The sequence below is a fragment of the Cetorhinus maximus genome, chromosome 18 (assembly GCF_964194155.1).
Source record: "Cetorhinus maximus chromosome 18, sCetMax3.hap1.1, whole genome shotgun sequence".
NCBI lineage: Eukaryota > Metazoa > Chordata > Chondrichthyes > Lamniformes > Cetorhinidae > Cetorhinus > Cetorhinus maximus.
The window spans coordinates 77,717,133-77,736,523 of NC_135896.1; the positions used below are offsets into that span (position 1 = coordinate 77,717,133).

The 19,391-nt window shown below is 41.0% G+C and overlaps 1 protein-coding gene across 3 annotated transcripts in view; it reads left to right on the forward strand.

Moving 5' to 3' along the window:
• The window catches only part of LOC144693281 (neutral alpha-glucosidase C-like), a 161,303-nt gene that overhangs the window by 21,872 nt on the left and 120,040 nt on the right, over positions 1 to 19,391 (forward strand). For all 3 annotated transcript variants that reach the window (XM_078563018.1, XM_078563019.1, XM_078563020.1), the window contains exons 2-4: positions 2,000 to 2,062; positions 3,210 to 3,318; positions 14,264 to 14,391. In XM_078563018.1, the coding sequence (XP_078419144.1) occupies positions 2,000 to 2,062; positions 3,210 to 3,318; positions 14,264 to 14,391 (300 nt within the window). The remainder of the gene's footprint in view (positions 1 to 1,999; positions 2,063 to 3,209; positions 3,319 to 14,263; positions 14,392 to 19,391) is intronic.

Consider the following 19,391-nt stretch of genomic DNA (forward strand, 5'->3'; position numbering starts at 1 on the left):
GCTGTGTCTAGTAATTCTTCATTCTAGTAAATCTCTGCACCCTTCCTAAGGCCTTGCTTGCCTTCCTAAAATGTGTATTCCAGAACTGGCCACATACTCCAGCCCGGGCTTGACTAGTGTTTTATAAAGATTTTGCTTTTGTACTCCTATGCTCCTATTTATAAAGCTAAGGATCCCATGTGCTCTTTTTTATTAAACTCTCTTCTCAACTTGTCCTGCTACATTGAAATATTTGTATATGTATACCCCTGGATCCCCTTTAAAATTGTACCATCTAGTTATATTACCTACAATCATTCTTCCTACCTATATGAATTACTTCACACTTCATTTATTTCATTTGCGCATTTCACTAGTCTATGTCCTCCTCAACTCTTACTATCCTCCTCATTGTTTCTTATATTTCTCAGTTTTTTGTCATCTGCAAACTTTGCATTGTGTACCCAAGTCCATGTTATTAATATATATATCAAAACTAGCAATGATCCTAATATTGGTCCCTGGGGTGACACCACTGCACACTTCTTTACAGTCTAATGAACAACTGTTTACCACTACTTTCTATACCTTAGCCAATTTTGTATTGGCACAGCCACTACCCATTTAATCTGTTGGGCTTCAATTTTGATAAGACTATCATGTGGTACTTTAGGCACTTAATGAAGCTCCTGTTGAAGTCCATATATACAATATCAACCCCACTACTTTCATCAACTCTTTTCTTACTTCATCAAAGAGCACAATTAAGTTAGTCAAGTGTGATTTGCTTTAACAAATCTATACTGGCTTTCATTTATTAACTGATGTCCAAGTGCCAATTAATTTTGTCCCAGATTATTATCTCTAAAAGTTTCTCCATTACTGCCATTTGACTGACTGGCCTCTAGGTTCTGGATTTATCTTGGACTGAGACAAGGATAGATCCTTTGGGGGACTCCAGAGGTAATGGTGTGGGAAAAGAAGTCATTGTATGAGACTCCCAGTCTATGACTGTATAGATAAGAACTAAATCAAATAGCATATACAGGAACAAGTTCTGCTGTAATGCCTCCTATACTGCATCAAGAGCATTCAAAATTAATATCAACTTCAAGTAGAGTAATGAAGTTATAGTTTGTAGCATACTTGGATTTGGGGAGGTCCAGATTAGGAATCAGGCCAAAACCCGTTTAATTAATAGAGCTGTTATTAGTTCTGTAAGACTGTCCCAGGACTGATTGGGAAGCCATTGAGAGAGCTTGTTTCAAAGGTACCTCCTGGAAGTTTAGTACCCTTTGAGCAAGTTGTTTAAATTCTTCTGCTGCAGATGCTGAAAATCTGAAATAAAAACAGAAAGTGCTGGAAATACTCAGGTCTGTCAGCATCTGTGGAGAGACAAAAGATTTAAGGTTTCAAGTAGAATTTGACTCTTCTTCAGAATTGGAGGTTCTAAATGTATTGGATTATATACCGTTGAAAGGCAGGGGATTAGGGAGGAAGAAAGAAAGGGAATGCCTAGAATTGGGTAGAGGGTGAGAGAGATTGAATGTCAAAGATGTCATGGAACAAAAGGCAAAGGGAATGGCAATGGTTGTAGAAAAGAGACAAAATATCTGTCCAGAGTGAGTGTAAATGCCAGAATAATGAACAGCTCTCTCTCAGAGCAAAAACATGAAAAACCAGATTCAAACCAGAGCATGGCAAAAAAACAGAATCAAAATGAAGGACAGGGCTTATGGTCTAAAATTGTTGAACTCAATGTTGATTCTAGAAGGCCGTAAAGTGCCTAATTGGAAGATGAGGTGCTGTTCCTCAAGCTTGTGTTGGGTTTCATTGGAACACTGCAAGATGATAGATTAAAATGGCAAATAAATGGCAAATGGCATCATGCTTGTGGCCTCAGCAGAGGTGTTCCGTAAAGTGGTCACCCAATATGCATTTGGTCTCCCCATTGTTAAAAGTATTTTGAATATAGAATCAGTAACAAGAATAAATTCTCTTTTTTTTCCACCCCTGACAGTGCACTTGCAGAAGCAGTTGAGAGCAACAAGTTCAAGACCACTGGGGACATTGCGTTTTACAGGTATATCTCCTTTGCTGGAGGCCATCAGCACTGTAATCCCACTTAGCATTCCCAGTTTTCCCTGTCCACCCCAATCAAACTTTTCTGCTCATAAAGGTAAAAGTTGTTCATGATAGCAATGGAACTAGAAAAACTGTTAAGCTTTTACATTAGAAACTCTCTAGATCAATATGATCAGAGTCTCTTGTAAGTGGACCTTATGTCCTCTATTGACCTTCTACTGCCCAATGTCTTAGTTAACAATTGCAGGATTTGGGGATCATAACAAAAAACCCTTACTCCATATGCCAATACTAAAAGGTTGCATGTATCACCACATTTAAACTGAAAAACACTATTCAGGTGAGGTATCACTGAACCTATATTTTACCTATAATACGTAAATGAACAATATGCAGCTTTGATAATGAGATCAGCCAACTTCCTATATGTCTTAGGTATGGAAAAATAATTAAGACACCATCTTACTATAATTTTTATAGATGATGTGCTTAAGTCTCTGGAGCAGGGCTTGAACTCAACTTTCTGACTCAACGGAGAGTTCTGCTGTTGACCTCAAAGTATAATTTTAGGCCCTTTAAGGAAATTTGAACCCATTTTGACCAATAAGATTTTTTTTCTTGGCGGGTTGCTCCTTCAGATGAGGATTGTCAGTGCTGAGAGGATATTATTCCTGTTGTGAGATCCTAGTGCCCGCATCAAGCACGCACAAGTCACGTCCCTGATATGCTACACAAGAAAACCTCTTTGTGCATGTGCAGACCCAATCAACTCTGACAGTTAAGATTGGTTGGATTTTGTGCAGTGCATATATCTTCTACCACTGCCCCATTAATGAACTCTAAACTGGGCATGGAATGATGACAGCATTTTACTGATCTGCCTTGATTCCCAAATTCACATTGCATCCTGACCTCCTTGTTTAAGTTTGCCCTTGAAGAATGGTAACCTGAGGGAGATGTAGAACCCCTGCAAAGTCAATGCCTTCAGGGGAAAAGGAATAAAAAGTTGGAAACTTCTCCCAACTCGAATCTTGGCAATGTTATTGGCAGGAGTTGAATCTGTGATTATCACTTTGGAAGGCCGATATTTCTAGTTAAATTTATAGCCCTTATATCTAGAAACTGCTGTTTTTCTATTCCTCCAGGCGTCAGAAGAAGTTGCTGCCAGGAAATTCTCCATATCATGCCTTGCTGGACACACTGGAACTGTCAGACTGTGGAGCCACATTGCAGCTCCTTAATGAAGACAATAAGGTTAGCATCAAAGAGACAAGGATTCTGTTTTCATATCTCAATAGTCCCAGTAGCCCAGTGATGATACAAGCTTACTAGTCCCAATGATAAAGATATTTTAAACAGAGAATAACAAACTTACTAAATTTTGTTTCAAAATGACACAATGGCAAGGATGTGTTACATACAGGACGTTGCTGGGGGTAGTGGAGATATGGACGCTTAGGAGGCCGTGAACCAGTGCCCAATTCACTGTATAGAAGGTCTTTGAGTACACTGCCATCATCCATCCAATGAATGTGGCGGAGCCATCACAGACATCGTTATCTTAGTAATGGACATATGCTGATGGAATTAGCGTACTCGAGGCTGAGTACGCTAAGTGATGCTGAGGATACATCTGAGACAGCGAAGGTGGAAACTGTTTGGCCTTTTCTCCTGCCTAGCATGTGTTATTCAGGCCTCATCACTGTAGGGGAGTGCACTGAGGATGCAAGCTTGGTAGACTCAGAGTTTGGTATTCACAAGTAGATTGCTGTTGTTCCACACTCTCTTCCTCAGCTTGGACATAACAGCTGCAGCTTTTGCAATGCATTTCAGCTTCAAGTGACAGATTGTTGGTGATTGTAGAGTCTGGGTGTGTGAAGCTATCAACAACCTCCAGTGTCACATTGTCAATAATGATAGATGGTAGTATGGCAACACCCTGGACCAGAACGTTTGTCTTCCTCATGCTGATGGTCAAACCAAACACTTTCCAGGTGTGAGAGTCTGTCCATATGCCGCTGAAGGTGTTCCATGGTATGGAATGCTAGTGCGGTTTTATCAGCATACAGAAACTTTCTGATGAGGACCTGACGGACCTTTGTCTTGGATCTCAGGCGAGTAAAATTGAATAACTTTACGTAAGTTCTGATGTATAAGTAGAAACTCTCTGTCGATGACCTGAAGGCATATGACAGCAGCAGTGAAGAATATGCCAAAGAACATTGGTGCCAGAACACAACCCTTTTTGACCCCACTACGGATCTCAAAGAGTTCCAGGGTTAACCTGTCAAAGCTAACCTTGCCCACCATGTTGTCATGGAAAGAGGAGACCACATTGTGCTGCTTAGACCTTCTCTGCTCATATTGTCGAATACCTTGGTGAGATCGATGAAAACAATATATAGTGGTTTCCTTTGTTCACAGCATTTCTCTTGCAGCTGCTGGACTGAGAAGATCATGTCAATTGTAGATCTTCCAGTTCTGAAACTACACTGGGATTCGGGGTCGATGTGTTCAGCCAAGATTGGCAGTCTGACAAGGGCAATATGGTCAAATATTTTTCCCAAGATACTCAGCAGGGCGATGCTGCAATAGTTGTTGCAATCGCTATGGTTTGTTCTTGTACAGGGTCACAGTCTTTAAATCATGCATATTCACGCACTGTCTCCTCCCCCCAGCAGAGACAGAAGTTTGTGCAGATGCTGCAGGAGTGCCAGTTTCAGTGCTTGATGTGTTCAGGTAGTAAAACATCAATACCTAGTGTTTTGCCCATGGCAAGCGAGTCAATAGCTTTGCTGAGCTCCCCCATTGTTAGTTTGATATCCAGCTTTGCCATGTCAGTCAGGCTTTCTGTGGTGTCTAGAACTTCCTCAGTGACCATGTTCTCCCTAGAGTACAACTCAAAATTGTGTTCCACCCATCTTTCCAACAGTTTATTGCAGTTGGTGTTGACGTCCCTGTCTTTCTTTTCATTGGAGCCATTTTTCTTTTGCTGATGGACTTGTTGCCTTTTTTATCCCTTCATACATATCCCTGATATTCCCTGTGTTGAAGGATATTCTGGCAAAATTGTAACCACTCGTTATTTATTCATCACCTAGCAGTCTGTTGGACTTTACTTTGAGCAGCTCTTAGTGCATGCAGAGTCGTCTTGGTCGGATCTTTTTTGTAATCAATGAGAGCAGACTGCTTGGCTTCAAAGACAGATTCCATCACAGTGATGTTAGCCTCAAACCAGTCAGCATTTTTCAGCTCTTGCTTCCCATATGTTGAGAGTGCGGTATATTGCAGATGGTGTCTCAAAAAATGTTCTATTTAATTTCTGCACACTGTGTGGGAATGCCAGAGACAACCTGTTCAATTGAGTTGAGGAACTGTTGGATTTTATCTGGATAGGCAGTATGGCTGATGTTGATACGAGGAAGGCATTTTTGCTTTCAATGAAAAAGCTTCAAGGGTTGCATCCTAAACCTGATGCACACCAGGGAGTGATCTGTATCACAGTCAGCACAGTGATAGCAGCATATGTTGTGATTGCTGTTCTGAGAGTCATGTCTGGTGATGATCAGGTCCAGCTGGTGCCAATGCCCTGATCTTGGATGTCTTCAGGACACCTTGTGGCATGGTTTGTTCTGAAAAAAGGTCCTAGTTACAGAAAGCTCATGGTAGCATCAAACCTCAAGTAGTCTCTGTGTGTTCTTGTGTATCTTTTCTAGGCTATGATGTCTGAGGCAGGAGGGCCATAAACCATGGTCTGCACCCACTCTTGCACAGAAATCCCCCAGTGGGTGAGGATGTTCTGATTTAGGGGTTTTATTGATAATGATGTCAAGCTCCTCATAGAACTCGTCTTTCACTTCTATAATGGAGCACAGTGTTGGAGCATAGATACTCATGAGGTCAACTGGCCCTGTTTGAGTTGAGAAGCGGATGGAGAGAACAGGTTCTGAACCATTTGTGGTGGGTTCTATCATCGGGAGTCATGAGTTTCTTACAGCGAAGCCATACCTTGCTCTCACATTTCCTCTGAATTCTTCTCCTGCCAGAAGAGCATGTAATGTTTTTCTTTCAGTAATCCATTCTCAGTGATCCTGGTTTCTTGTAGTGATGCTATGTTAACGTTCAGCCTATCAAACTTCAGGTTGAACACAGCTATCTTGTGTGCATTATTGACCAGCTTCAAGTTGTCTGAAAGCCCCATGCACATTGTCCTGACGTTCTAGCTTGCCAATCATCTTATTTCTTTTCATTTGTTTTGTTTGTTTGTCTGGTGCAATCCTTTCGATCCACTTGTTGAGCAGAGACTCTATGCTCCAAGCACCCAATGAAGCAGGTGGACTGTGGTGAGTCAGCATCTTAAAACTCTGACTCGAGGTGGGTGATGGCTGATCAGTGGGAGGTGATGCTTCCTCCCACTGTCGGAGACAGTCCGTTCTCTGTCAGTTGAGTTGGGCTCACCACTTGTAACTGCTTTCTCCCGTGTTGTGTTTCACACTCTGCAGCGAAACTGGAGTGTCCTCTCCAGGGCACAAGCCTGGGCAAAATTTATGGAGATCCCGGACTGCTGAAACATCAGGGTTCCCCTTTTGACCTCCCTGGTTGAGTCCAAAGGAACGAAAAGCACTTTTGGCACCCACTTGGTTTCAGGAGTTGCTGGAAAGATGACATGACATATTTTGGGTTCCGCTCCAGACTTCTTGTCAGGGTTTCTTCCCTTAGCCATCCATTTCCCCAAAGCATTCGCAAGGCAGTGGAGCTATTCGCCCATAGTTGGGAGTTTGGTTCATAGGTGCCAGACTGATGCAGGTCCACATCACGGTGGGCCTGCAAATTGCATATCTGGAGGTCAAACCTCCTCTGAGCTCTTCTGGAGCTGTTGAGTGATGAGGGCAGATGGTTAGATTCTCCTTGTTGGAGATGGTCATTGCCTCACGCATATATGGCATGAATATTACTTGCCACTTATCAGCCCAAGCCTGAAAGTTGTCTAGGTCTTGCTGCAAGTGGACATGGACTGCTTCAAAACCTGAGATGTCGGAAATGGTACTGAGCACCAAGGATGAGAACTTTCTGCCATTTGGAGTGGAAGAAACGGAGCCCGAGTCCAGCGGGGTCTGGCAGGCTGGGAGGGGGGTTGCGGGGTGGAGCAGCAGAGCCCAAGTCTCAGTGGGGTTTGGCAAGCAGCAGAGTTGTGTTGGGAAGACAGCCTGTTAAGTGAGTGGGAGGGAGGGGGTTGGGGATAGAGACTGCTGAGTGAGAGGGGGGGATGGTGTTTCATGGAGGGTTTGCTGAGCAAGTAAGTATGTGTAAGGGAGGGGGCTTGGGAGGGGGGGCTTCGCTGAGTCTTCTGTCACCAGAGAATATGAAGAGCTTGGCTGAAACCTATATGAGCTTATAAAATAATAACGTTTTTCAGTGAACTTTAAAAACACAGATTTTCAGATTTATATGATGTATTATTAAATTAAAAAGCAGAACCATAAAGGTAATAATCTCTCAATTACGGCCAGGGCTATGAGCAAATTGGCATAGGGTAAATAAGATTAGTGAGTTGAATGCATGGCTCAAAAGATTGGTGTGGGAGAAATGCGTTTCGATTCATGGGGCACACGCACAAGCAGGGGAAAGATGGAGCTGCTCCATTGGGGCGGTATTCACTTGAACTGCGCTGGGACCAGTGTACTAGTGAATCATATCACTAGGGCTGTTGAGAGGGCTTTAAACTAAATAGTTGGGGGAGGGGAGGGTTCACATGAGGGGAGATTTGGAAAGTTAATGAGAAAGGATAAGGCAACTGTGTAGGGTAGTAAAGTGGATAATGATAAGCACAGTATGACAGGACGGGACAGAGCATACAGAGCTGTACCAACAAATAAGGTTTGGGTAGGGAAAGATGGTAAAAAGGGATAATCAGAAGTTCAAAGGGTATTTGACATTTTGGAAGGACAGGAAGAAAAGAAAAGGAAATGGGATGGTTCTGTTAATAAAGGATGAAATCAATACAGTAGTGAGAAATGATCTTGATTCAGAGGGTCAAAATGTAGTATCAGAGATAAGAAATAGCAAAGCAAAGAAGTTACTAATGTGGTTTATAGGCTCTCTGACAGTAGCTATGTTGTAGGGCAGAATATAAATCAAGAAATAATTGAGGCTTGTAAGAAACGTACTGCAATAATCATGGTAGATTTTAATCTTCATATAGATTGGATTAAACAGTTGGTAGAAGTAGCCTGCAGGATGAGTTCATAGAGTGTATGTGGGACAGTTTCTTAGAACACTATGCTTTGGAACCAACCAGAGAACAGGCTATTTTAGACCTTACCTCGGAATTAATAATGGGAAACAAAGAAGTGGCACAGTCTGTGAACAAGTATTTTGTATCTGTCTTCACAGTAGAAGACACAAAAAGCATTCCAAGAATAGTAGAAAAACAAGAGGCAAAAAGGAGGGAGGAACTTAAAATAATCACGACCACTAGGGAAAAAGTACTAGGAAAATTAACGGGAAGAATGGCTGACAAGTCCCTGGGCCTGATGGCCTACATCCTAGGGTTTTAAAGGAAGTGGCTGCATAGATAGCGGATGCATTGGTTGTAATCGTGCAAAATTCCTTAGATTCCGGAAAACTACAAATGCAACACCACTCAAGAAAGGAGGGATACAGCAGGAAACTATAGGCCAGTTAGTCTAACATCTATCATTGGGAAAATGCTACAATCCATTATTAAGGATTAAACATTATTAAGGAGCAGGATAGTTAGAAAATGATTATACAATCAGGCAGAGTAACATGGTTTTGTGAAAGGGAAATCATGTTTGACACACAATAGAGTCTTTGAGGATGTAACAAGCAGAGTGGATAAAGGGGAACCAGTAGATGTAGTGTATTTGGATTTTCAAAAGGTATTTGAGAAGGTGCCACATAAAACGTTACTACACAAGACAGGAATTCATAGTGCTGAGGGTGACACATTAGCATGGATAGAGGATTGGCTAGCTAGCAGGTAGCAGAAAGTTGAGATAAATGGGTCATTTTCAGGTTGACAAACAGTAACTGGTGGAGTGTTGCAGGAATCAGTGCTGGTACATCAACTATTTATGATTTATATTAATGATTTAGATGAAGGGATCAACTATATTGTAGCCAAATTTGCTGATGATACAAAGGTTGGTAGAAAAGCAAGTTGTGAAGATGCAAAGAGTCTGCAGAGGAACGTAGATAGATTAAGTGAGTGGGCAAAAAATTGGCAGATAGAGTATAATGTGAAAATGAGAGATTTTTCCACTTTGGCAGAAAGAATAGAGAAGCAGAATATAATTCAAGTGGAGAGAAACTGCACAATGCAGCAGTACAGAGAAATCTAGATTTCCTTGTACATGAATCACAAGAAGTTAGAAACAAGTGCAGCAAGTAATTGGAAGGCATATGGAATGTTGGCCTTTATTACAAGGGGCATGGAATATAAAAGTAGGGAAGTCTTGCTAAGTCAACTGTACAGGTCATTGGTGAGACTGCATCTGGCCTGCTGTGTACAGCTTATTTATGGAGGGACTTGCATTGGAAGTAGTTCAGAGAAGGTTCACTAGGCCGTGGGGTGAAGGGGTTGTCTCATGAGAAATGGTTGAGCAGGTGAGCCTATACTCAATGGAGTTTAAAATAAGGAGAGGCGATCTTGTTGTAAAATGTAAGGTTCTGAGGGGCTTGTCAGGGGAGATGCTGGGAGGGAATTTCCTCTCAGGGGGGAATCTAGAAATAAGGGGTGCAGTTTGAAAACAAGGGGTCTCCTGTTTATGATGGAGATGAGGAGGAATTTCTTCTCTCACAGAGAATTCTTTGGAATTCTCTTCCACAGGTGGCAGCGGAGGCTTGGTTATTGAATATATGGAAGGCTAAGTTAGACAGTTTTTTGGTCAACAAGGGAGTTAAAGGATATGGAGGACAGACAGGAAAGTGGAGTTAAGGCCAAAATCAGATCAGCCATGATCTTATCAAATAGCTGGGCTCAATAATTCTGCTACTATTTTTTATGATTTTATGATCGTTTTATATGTTGACCTATAATATGCAAACTTTAATTATAAACTGAATGTTATTTATGCTGCTTTATTGCAGTTTTCTTTTTGCTAGCATTTGGGGTCATGTTAATTTTCAGGATCTCTTTTTATATATTTCATGGGATGCGGGCATTGCTGTCAAGTCCAGCATTTGTTGCCCTTTCCTAATTGCCTTTGAAAAGAGGTCACACCGGAAAATAATTTGCAAAGCACTACCCTAGTGCTTTGTTTTGCTCCGCTTTGCATGTAAATAATACAGCAAGGCCATGTTCTGTTATTAGTATGGACTTCGTCCTGCATTACATGCACTAATTACATTGAATGCTGAAATGCTAATGTCACTTTACTGATTTGATTCAAATGCATTAGTCCGCAGCCTTGTCAGTAATAGAACATGAAAAAAGGGTAAACTGATAGTTCTACCCACTTGACGTCTAATAACTCCACCTATTTGAAGAGACCTAGAAGCATTTGCACTCATTACAGTCCATAAACAGTGCTATAATTACCGGATTCCGTGTCACAAAAAATTTCAGACCTTTTTGTCTTTGACCACTAATTTTCAGAACATTTTGTTTTTGGCCACTCTGATCTCTGTTAAGCACTCTTGAATTGTCCACGAACATCCCCACTTCTGACCTTATGATGGAGGGAAGATTGCTCAAGCAGCTGAAGATTGTTGGCCCTAGGATTCTATTCTGAGGAACTCTTGCAACAATGTCATGGGCCTGAGATGATTGGCTACCAACAACCACAGTCATCTTCCTTTGTATTACATATAACTTCAACCAGTGAAGGGTTTTTTCTCTATTCCCATTGACTTCAATTTTGCTAGTGCTCCTTGATGCCACGCTTAGTCAAATGCTGCCTTGATGTCTAGGACTGTCACTCTCAGCTCACCTCTTGAACTCAGCTTTTTTGTCCATGTTTGGACCAAGGCTGTAATGCGTTCAGGAGCCGAGTGGCCCTGTTAGAACCCAAACTGAGCATCAGTGAGCAGGTTATTGCTGTGTAAGTCCTGTTGATAGCACTGTCAACGATACCACTGTCACTTTGTTGATGATCAAGGGAAAAATGATGATCTGTAATTGGCTGGAATGGATTTGTCCTGCTTTTTGTGAACTTGGGAACTTTTCTACATTGCCTAGTAGTGTTGTAGTTGTACTGGAACAGCTTGGTTAGTGATGAGACTAGTTCTGAAGCACAAGTCTACAGTTTCACTGCTGGATGTTATTGGGGCCTTTGCTGTATTTAGTTCCTTCAGCTATTTCTTGATATCACATAGAATGAATCGTATTGGCTGAAGATTGGCATTTGTGATGCTGAAAATATCATTAGGAGGCCAAGATGGATCATTCATTCAGCTCTTCTGGTTGAATATGGTTGCAAATGGTTCAGCCTTGTCTTTTGCACTGACATTCTGGACTGTTCCATCATTCAGGATGGGGAATATTTATGGAGCATTCTTCTGCAGTTAGATGTTCAATTGCCCACCACCATTCATGACTGAATATGCAGAGTTTTGATCAGATCGGTTGGTGTGGGATCACTTTGCTCTCTCAATTGCAATCTGTTTTTGCTGTCTGCATGTAGTCCTGTCCTGTAGCTTCACCAGGTTGGTCCCAGGCTTTATAGAATATTATCCAGATTGCTGTGCTTTAAACAGGATATTTCACATGCTGAAGAGTGTAAAAAGATATTTCCATCTTATTTTGTCTTGCAGTAACTGGAATTTCTAATGTTCAAAATAATGGTTTAAATATTTTATTCAATCAGTATTTCAACATGACACAAATGATTGATCAAGTGAATTGTCTTTTAATTTCACCATTAAAGTTTTTACTTGAAGGCCTCAACCTTTCCCAAAAGCCTGGGTTGGAGATGATATTTGTGCCCAAAGCTGTGCCTCTCTGAGCTGAGATTGGATTGTGCAGTCTGAACACATGCTATGTACCTCATTTCCCAAGCTTTGGTACTGGTGGGAATAGTGACACTACAATTCCCAGTCAGAATGGAGATCATTGAGTAATTCTCCCATCGAGCAGACTCGGAGCCTACACAGCTGTAAATGACATAACTTGTATTATGTAACTATCTTCCACTCACTGCATTCCTCTTGAGCAATCACTGTGCTTTTATCAGGAGAAGTTGCTGCATGCATTCTGTTTGGTGTAGTTTATTGAGGATCTTTTTAAATAGACTGTGGAAATAGCCTTTGTTTGCTGTAAATCCTGCTCCAACTCATTGGCTGGCACAGTGTGCCTCATTGCTTGACTTGGGTGCATTTCATTAGCTGTCTTGTGGCATCTCATTGGCTGGCACAGGGCACCCTTGTTTTCCATAGTGGTGTCAATGGACAACTTTTGGGGAATTTTCTAGCAGGTTCTGCTCAAAAGATACAAAGCGAGAGACATAGAGGGGATCATTTTAACTTTTGCTGACAATGTAAAAAGGGCGATATCAGGTGGGCTCTCTATTGTACACCACTCCTGATTTTCTATTTCCACTGAATTCATAAGTTAAGAGAGAAACAAACAGGCAGAGATCCATATCCAGGAACCAATCGCACCAAAATCCCAAATTGAGACCCCTTAATAACTCCCAAGCTAGAGCTGCATAATATGATACCCCTACACTTTGTGTGTACAAGTCTGTGCTGTTAGGCCTTGTGCCTTGCCATGCCCTGCCCTCATTGGTGAGAGATCCTAGTTCCAGTAACAACAAAACTTGCATTCATATAGCCCTTTTAACATAATAAAAAAACCCAAGTTATGTAGGAACGTTATCAGATAAAATTTGAGTCACATGACATGTTTGAACAGGTGACCAATGGATTGGTCAAATACAATGATTTTGAGGAGGAAAGAAAGGTGGAGAGGATTAGGGAGGGAATTCCAGAATTTGGGGCCTCAGTGGCTGCCAATAGTGGAGTGATTAAAATCAGGAATGTGTAAGAGACCAGAAATGTAGGAGAGTAGATATCTCGGAGAGGGTTGTAAATTGCATTTTCCATCTATCTGCCCACTGCTAATTTGTCTACAGCCTGCAATTCGCCACACCCTCTTAACTTGATATACTCAGCAAACTTCAATATTTTTCTTCTGTTACTATATCCTAATCATTTATTGAAATGAGCTCAAGTATCTTGGACACACCTTACCAACATCCTGTACCCTCAATCTTTCCTCTCTGTGCCTTACATGGCAACTTATCAAACACTTCTGAAAATCCATATAAACAACTTCCATTGCATTCTCCTTATACGTTGCAATTTCTTCAAAAAAATCAATTAATCAAGCACAAACTGCCCTTTATAAATCCATGCTGATTGTACCTGATTTGTCCAAGGCTTTCAAAGTGCTCATTACATTTGCCTTTTTATATGGATTTGAAAGGGGTAAATTTCCAAATATGTGCTGTTTGCAGGGATCCACAGCTAACTCCATTGCATATCAGAAAATCTTGAGTAGTTGCTCACAATTTTCCATCCATTGATTTAGGTAAGTGAGAGCAAGTGGAGCCATAGCTGGAGGACTTGAAGTGAACCTTGAAGAAGAGTGGAGCAAAGAATTACAGTAGGGTAATGCCCTGGGAGATGGTGAAATGGATCAAGTGCACAAAGCTTTGAATTTTTTGAATAAGGGGGAAGAATCGTATTGGCTGAAAGTGATCTTTTTTGTTCTGGATATGATTGATGTCAAATGTTATCAGTTACACTAAGGTTGAGATTTGATTGGTTCCTTATGTCAGCAACATTAAGCACTCAGGATAATTTTCAACCTCTCTGCATGGGTGGTAATGCAGATTGCTTGTCCAATTTTTATCCCACTATAATCAATGAGATGAAAGTTAGGCAGGTTGTGAATAATGGGTGAGAAATCCATTCTGCCACATTGCCACCCAGATTGAAACTTACCTCTTCAATATCATAGTCGTAGAAAGTAGCAGGCAAAGATGTAAGAATAAGAAACTGGAGTTCATGGCAAGATTTTAACTCTCTGTACATTATACCCTAGATAATGTAATCTTCATTATCTTCAATAATAATCTTCATTGCAATCTCTTAAGAATTAATTTTGAATTGGAGTGATAGAGCTTGGTGGTTGATAAAAATTGTAAACATATTACTCGATTTTTTTTTGCAGGTTTCACTCTTTGTGGAGCTCTTTGCTCTTGAGGATCATGTGATCAGGATAAAAGTGAATGAGTTAAAGCCAATGAAGCCAAGATATGAAGTGCCTGATGTTATCCTTAATGAGCCCCTCACCCAAAGGTGAGACATCTGGTGCAGCAAGCAAAACCTAGTGGGAAGGGTTATATTTGTCAAAGCTACTTTTACGATGCACTTGTGTATGGATTAAACCTGACGTGCTAAAGAGTAGCTGTTACCCACCTAATACTTTTGTGACACTGTTCTCTGGCGTCATGTGGACCATATTCTGTAGGGCCATTCCCTGATATCAATCCCCTGTTGTATCTATTTTTTGCAGCTAACATGATGTATTCACTAACTGTTGACCTTTTATTGTTGCAAGTGGATTTGCACTCACGTTTGCCAATAAGATTCCCAATCTGAGCTGTAAAATCAGACGAGGAACTCAACTGACTAATAACTCAGAGATTGAGTAAACCCAGGTCACTTTTGCATGCTGTGCACTGCCCAGGAATGATAATTCTTATTGTTTTTATCAGATATAGTAATTATACAAAATTTGGTATTAGATTTGATAAAATTAGTTTGATAAAATTAGTCCTTGAAGTGCTGTGTGCTGGATAAGTTATACCCTCATCTACCAAACATGTCAGCAGAAGTTCTTTCTGGACCAGATCAAGTGCACACCAGCACTCCTTTTCCTCTGTTTCAGTTTCAGCGTTTTTAACCTGTGTGCGTATTGGTTCTTTCCTCTGTGACCAATTCAGTTAATTCTAACACTCTGCCCACATTTATCTTAGAGATATTTCTAAGTACTGTTACTGCTTAATAACATTATAATTAAAAATTTGAAAAGCCCTTTGTTATGCAAGTGATATTACAAGCCTAACCTTTTGCTGTCACCGCTGTTAATTTTTGGACTCCTCAGATATTTTTGCTGTGTTCATTGCCAAAGGCCACTCCCATTCACTCACTACAAACTGAAGTGTGCCTTTACCTCCTCAGTATCTGGACAAATCATATAGAGACGTGCAATGTATTACTTAAACTAAATACAGCAACCGGGCTTTCTGTTCAAGACAAGAGATACTTGTCGCTTTATTTGGCTTAAAATATGTATTATGTGACCCCACATGATTTCTTTGACTTTGTAATAGAATAAACCTCTGTCATACCATGGTTTAGGTTATAAACTACCAAACAGTAACCAGATAGTTAAATAGTCTCAAAGATAAAGAGATAATATTCAGACGTAACTCTTTCCTCAGAGTATGGAAAATATAAAACACTAAAACCCAATGTGAAATGTGAGCCCAAACAAATGTGAAGGTAGACAAGAATTTTTTTTTGTTACAACAATGCAGTTTATGGGTGATATAACACAGGCATTCTGAATGATGCAAGTTTAGGACAAATAGAAGTAGTATTGGTTGAAGTAGAGGGGTTGAGAATGAGGGAACATAAAATACAAAATTAAATGTAAGAGATTTGGGACAGAGAGCAGGAGAATCTCTTCACACAGAGAGAGTTGAGGGAATTCACTTCCAAGGTTAGTGGTTGAGGCAGAAACTGTCCACATTCAAAATTAGGTTGGATAGGTGGATAAAAAAAATTAAGTTGAGGGGATTTGGTGTTAGGAACGTGATTGGAACTGGTTGCTCACATGGAGTTAAGTGCTGACATGGATTGGTTGGCTAAAGAGCCTGTTTCAATGTATTAACTTCAGGGTACTTCTTTCTCTGTCTTTCATCTTCTTCTCAAGAGGAAATGCACACTTATGCAAGATTTTTCAGCTTTTATAGATAGACACATAACTGGAGTCTGGTATGTTACCATCGCTTACCAAGAAAGAGAACTTTAACAAAGCCATAGCAAATGAGCAGGTTGAGGGGCTACTAGATGAAATAAAAATGGGTGAAGAGGAGGTACTGGAAAGACTGGCAGTACTTTAAGTGGAGAAGTCACTCGCTACCGCTGGCTGCATCCTAGAATGCTCAGGGAAGGAGGGAAGTGAAGATTGAAATTGCAGAGGTGTTGGCCACAATGTGGAGCATTTTTCCCCCTCATTGGGGGGGGGATTGTGCGGGAGTTGGTGCAAGCGGACGGGTTCCCGATTGGCACCCCCACTTAAGGCCCGCCCAGTGTGACATCCGCCCGGAAACGCTGTGCGCTCCCTGTGTGGGTGGGGGAGGAGCCCTTGAGCAGGTATTTTGCGCTCTTTCGCGCATGCGCGTGGAAGAGCACACAGATCTCCCTGAGGCAAAGTACTGCCTCAGGGAGATCGGTTGAACTTATAAAAATTTATTAAAGGTAAGAAAAAATTTTCCTGACATGTCCCCTCATGTGACATGCCCATTACTTTTATGTAAAAATTTTCCGAACATTTTAAATTACTCATGAAACCTCATTCCGCCTGTGGATGAGGTTTCATACTTTTTCAGAAGGCCGCCTGGGCTCTTCGCCTGCCCACCAACCTTAAGTTTGGACAGGCAGGCCCATTAATCATTTTAATTACGTTTTTAATGGCCTTAATAGGCCATTGACAGGACGGTGGGCACGCAACCGACTCGGATGTGCGCCCGCTGAACTGAAAATCTAAATGACGCAGGGTGACGTCGGGACACACGCCCAACGTCACCCCGCATCATTTTACACGTCAGCAAGCAGGCCCCGCCCCCTCTCCCGCTCACCGACCAGAAAATGCTGCCCAATATTCCGATTGTCCTTAGGTACTGGGGTGGTTCCAAGGACTAGAGGATTGCAAATATTACACCCTTGTTCAAAAAAAGAGAAACAAATAAACCTGGCAATTACAGGCCAGTCAGTTTAACACCAGTGATGGGGAAGCTTTTAGAAGCAATAATCTGAGAAATAAAATCAACACTCACTTGGACAAACAAGGGCTAAAAATGGAAAAAGAGCATGGATTTTTTAAGGACAAATTATGTTTTTTTGCTGAGATTTTGGAGAGAGTAGATAAGGACAGTGCAGCTGCTGTTGTATATATGGACTTGTAAAAGGCATTTGATAAGTACCACACATTTGGCTTGTTTGCAAAATTGAAACCCATAAGATAAAGTATGGGCGTGGAATTGTATAAGGGGCAGAAAGTAGAGAGTTGTGGTGAATGGCTGTTTTTCAGACTGGAGGAAAATATACAGTGGCGTTCCACAGGGTTTGGTACTAGGACCACTGTTTTTAATATGGACTAATAATTTGGGGGTACGAGGCATAAATTCAAAATTTGCAGATGACACAAAACAGTTTGTTTTCAGAGTTTATGTGTTGCTAAAACGTGGTTTTTATAAGCATCACAAATTTTGAGATTGAGCACTTGATGCGGTGATTTTCACACCATAATAAAAATTTTTGTCACATTGTCAAAAAAACTGATCCCTAATAAATTATATGAAAAAAACTCTGAACCATCAATGGATTGGTTACTAACTGATTTTTATACCTAGACAAAACGTAAAAGCATTTTAACATTTATTTAACCTTAATTGGCCCGCCCACTCAAAATGGCGGTGGGGGTCAGCTGTCCGCCCGCCGCCAAGCCGGTGGGGCCCGCATGCCCACCAAGGGCAAAATTCTACCCAGTGATGCTGAAGAGGCCAGAATTAGAGGAGCACAGATATTCTCAGAGGATATGTGGGGCAGGAGGACATTTGGAGAGATGAGGTCATGGAGGGAATTGGAAACAAAGATGAAAATTTTAAAATTTAAGTGTTCCTTAAACAGGAGCCAAGGTAGGCCAATGAGGATAGTGGCGATGGGTGAACAGAATTTGGTGTAAGTCAAGACATTGGCAGCAGAGTTTTGGATGATCTCAAGTTTATGAAGGGTAGAATGTGTGAGGCTGGCTAGATATGCATTGGAATTGTTAAGTCTAAGATTACAAAGGTTTGATGAGGGTTCCAGCTACAGTTGAGCTGAGGCAGGGACGGAGTTGAGCGATGTTACAGAGGTGGAAATAGACTGTCTTAGTAATGGTGAGAATATATGGTCAGAATCTCATCTCTGGATTAAATATCACACCAGTGTTGTGACTTTGCTGGTTCAGCCTCAGATAGTTGTCAAGAAGATGGATAGAGTCAGTGGTGAGGGAGCAAGTTTGTAGTGAGGAACTTAGTGGTCGGGAGAGGTAGTGTCGAGGTAGAGCGGGGTGTCGTCACTGTATATGTGAAAACTAATACTGTGCTTTTGGATGATGTTGCTGGGGGGTAGAATGCAGATGAGAAACAGGAGGGGGGCAAGGAATATATCCTTGGGGAGAACACACAAGGTTAACACCAGAGGGAGCAGAAAAGGAAATCATTCAAAGTGATAGAAGCAATATACTGCAGATGCTGAAAATCTGAAATAAAAACAGAAAATGCTGGAAAAACTGAGTAGGTCTGGCAGCATCTCTGGAGAGAGAAACAGAGTTAATGTTTCAAGTCCATAAGACTCTTCTTCAGACCTCTGGTTATGATGAGGTAGATAAGAATTGAACCAGGTGTTTCCAGTCCCACCCAGCTCGACGATAACGGAAAAGAATAGTGTAGTCAACTGTAGACAAATTGAGGAGAGGAGGGATAGTTTACCTTTCACAGTCACATTGGATGCCGTTTGTAATTTCGATGAGAGGCATTTTGATACTGTGACATTTAGCCATTTCGCAGCTATTCATTTAACACGGATAGCTAATGAGAAAAAAAATGAATGTGCACATGAAGTTTTTATTCTCTAAAACATTTTATTCTTTTATTGGGGATTAACTTGACAGGTTGACGGTAGTTTATAAGTACCTACGTTCCCTTTGATTTGCTCATTTATCAATTAAATATCGGAACTGTGTTGCAGACCATGGTACCCATAAGAATACCATGAGTTAGTTATATTTTATCCTCTTTTATTGTTAGCAGGGCTGAGGGGAGTATTATGGTAGGAAAATTATAATTTAATCTTTCAATTATAATGTGATTGCAATGTCTGGATTTCCATTCCTGGCAAATACAGAGCATGTTTTTAAATGTATTTGTTAGTTTGTCCCTTTAAAGGTAATATATCAATCCAAATTTTTGCTGTTGTTTCAATGTGTTAACTATCTGTTCATGCTATTGAATGTAAAAATGTTT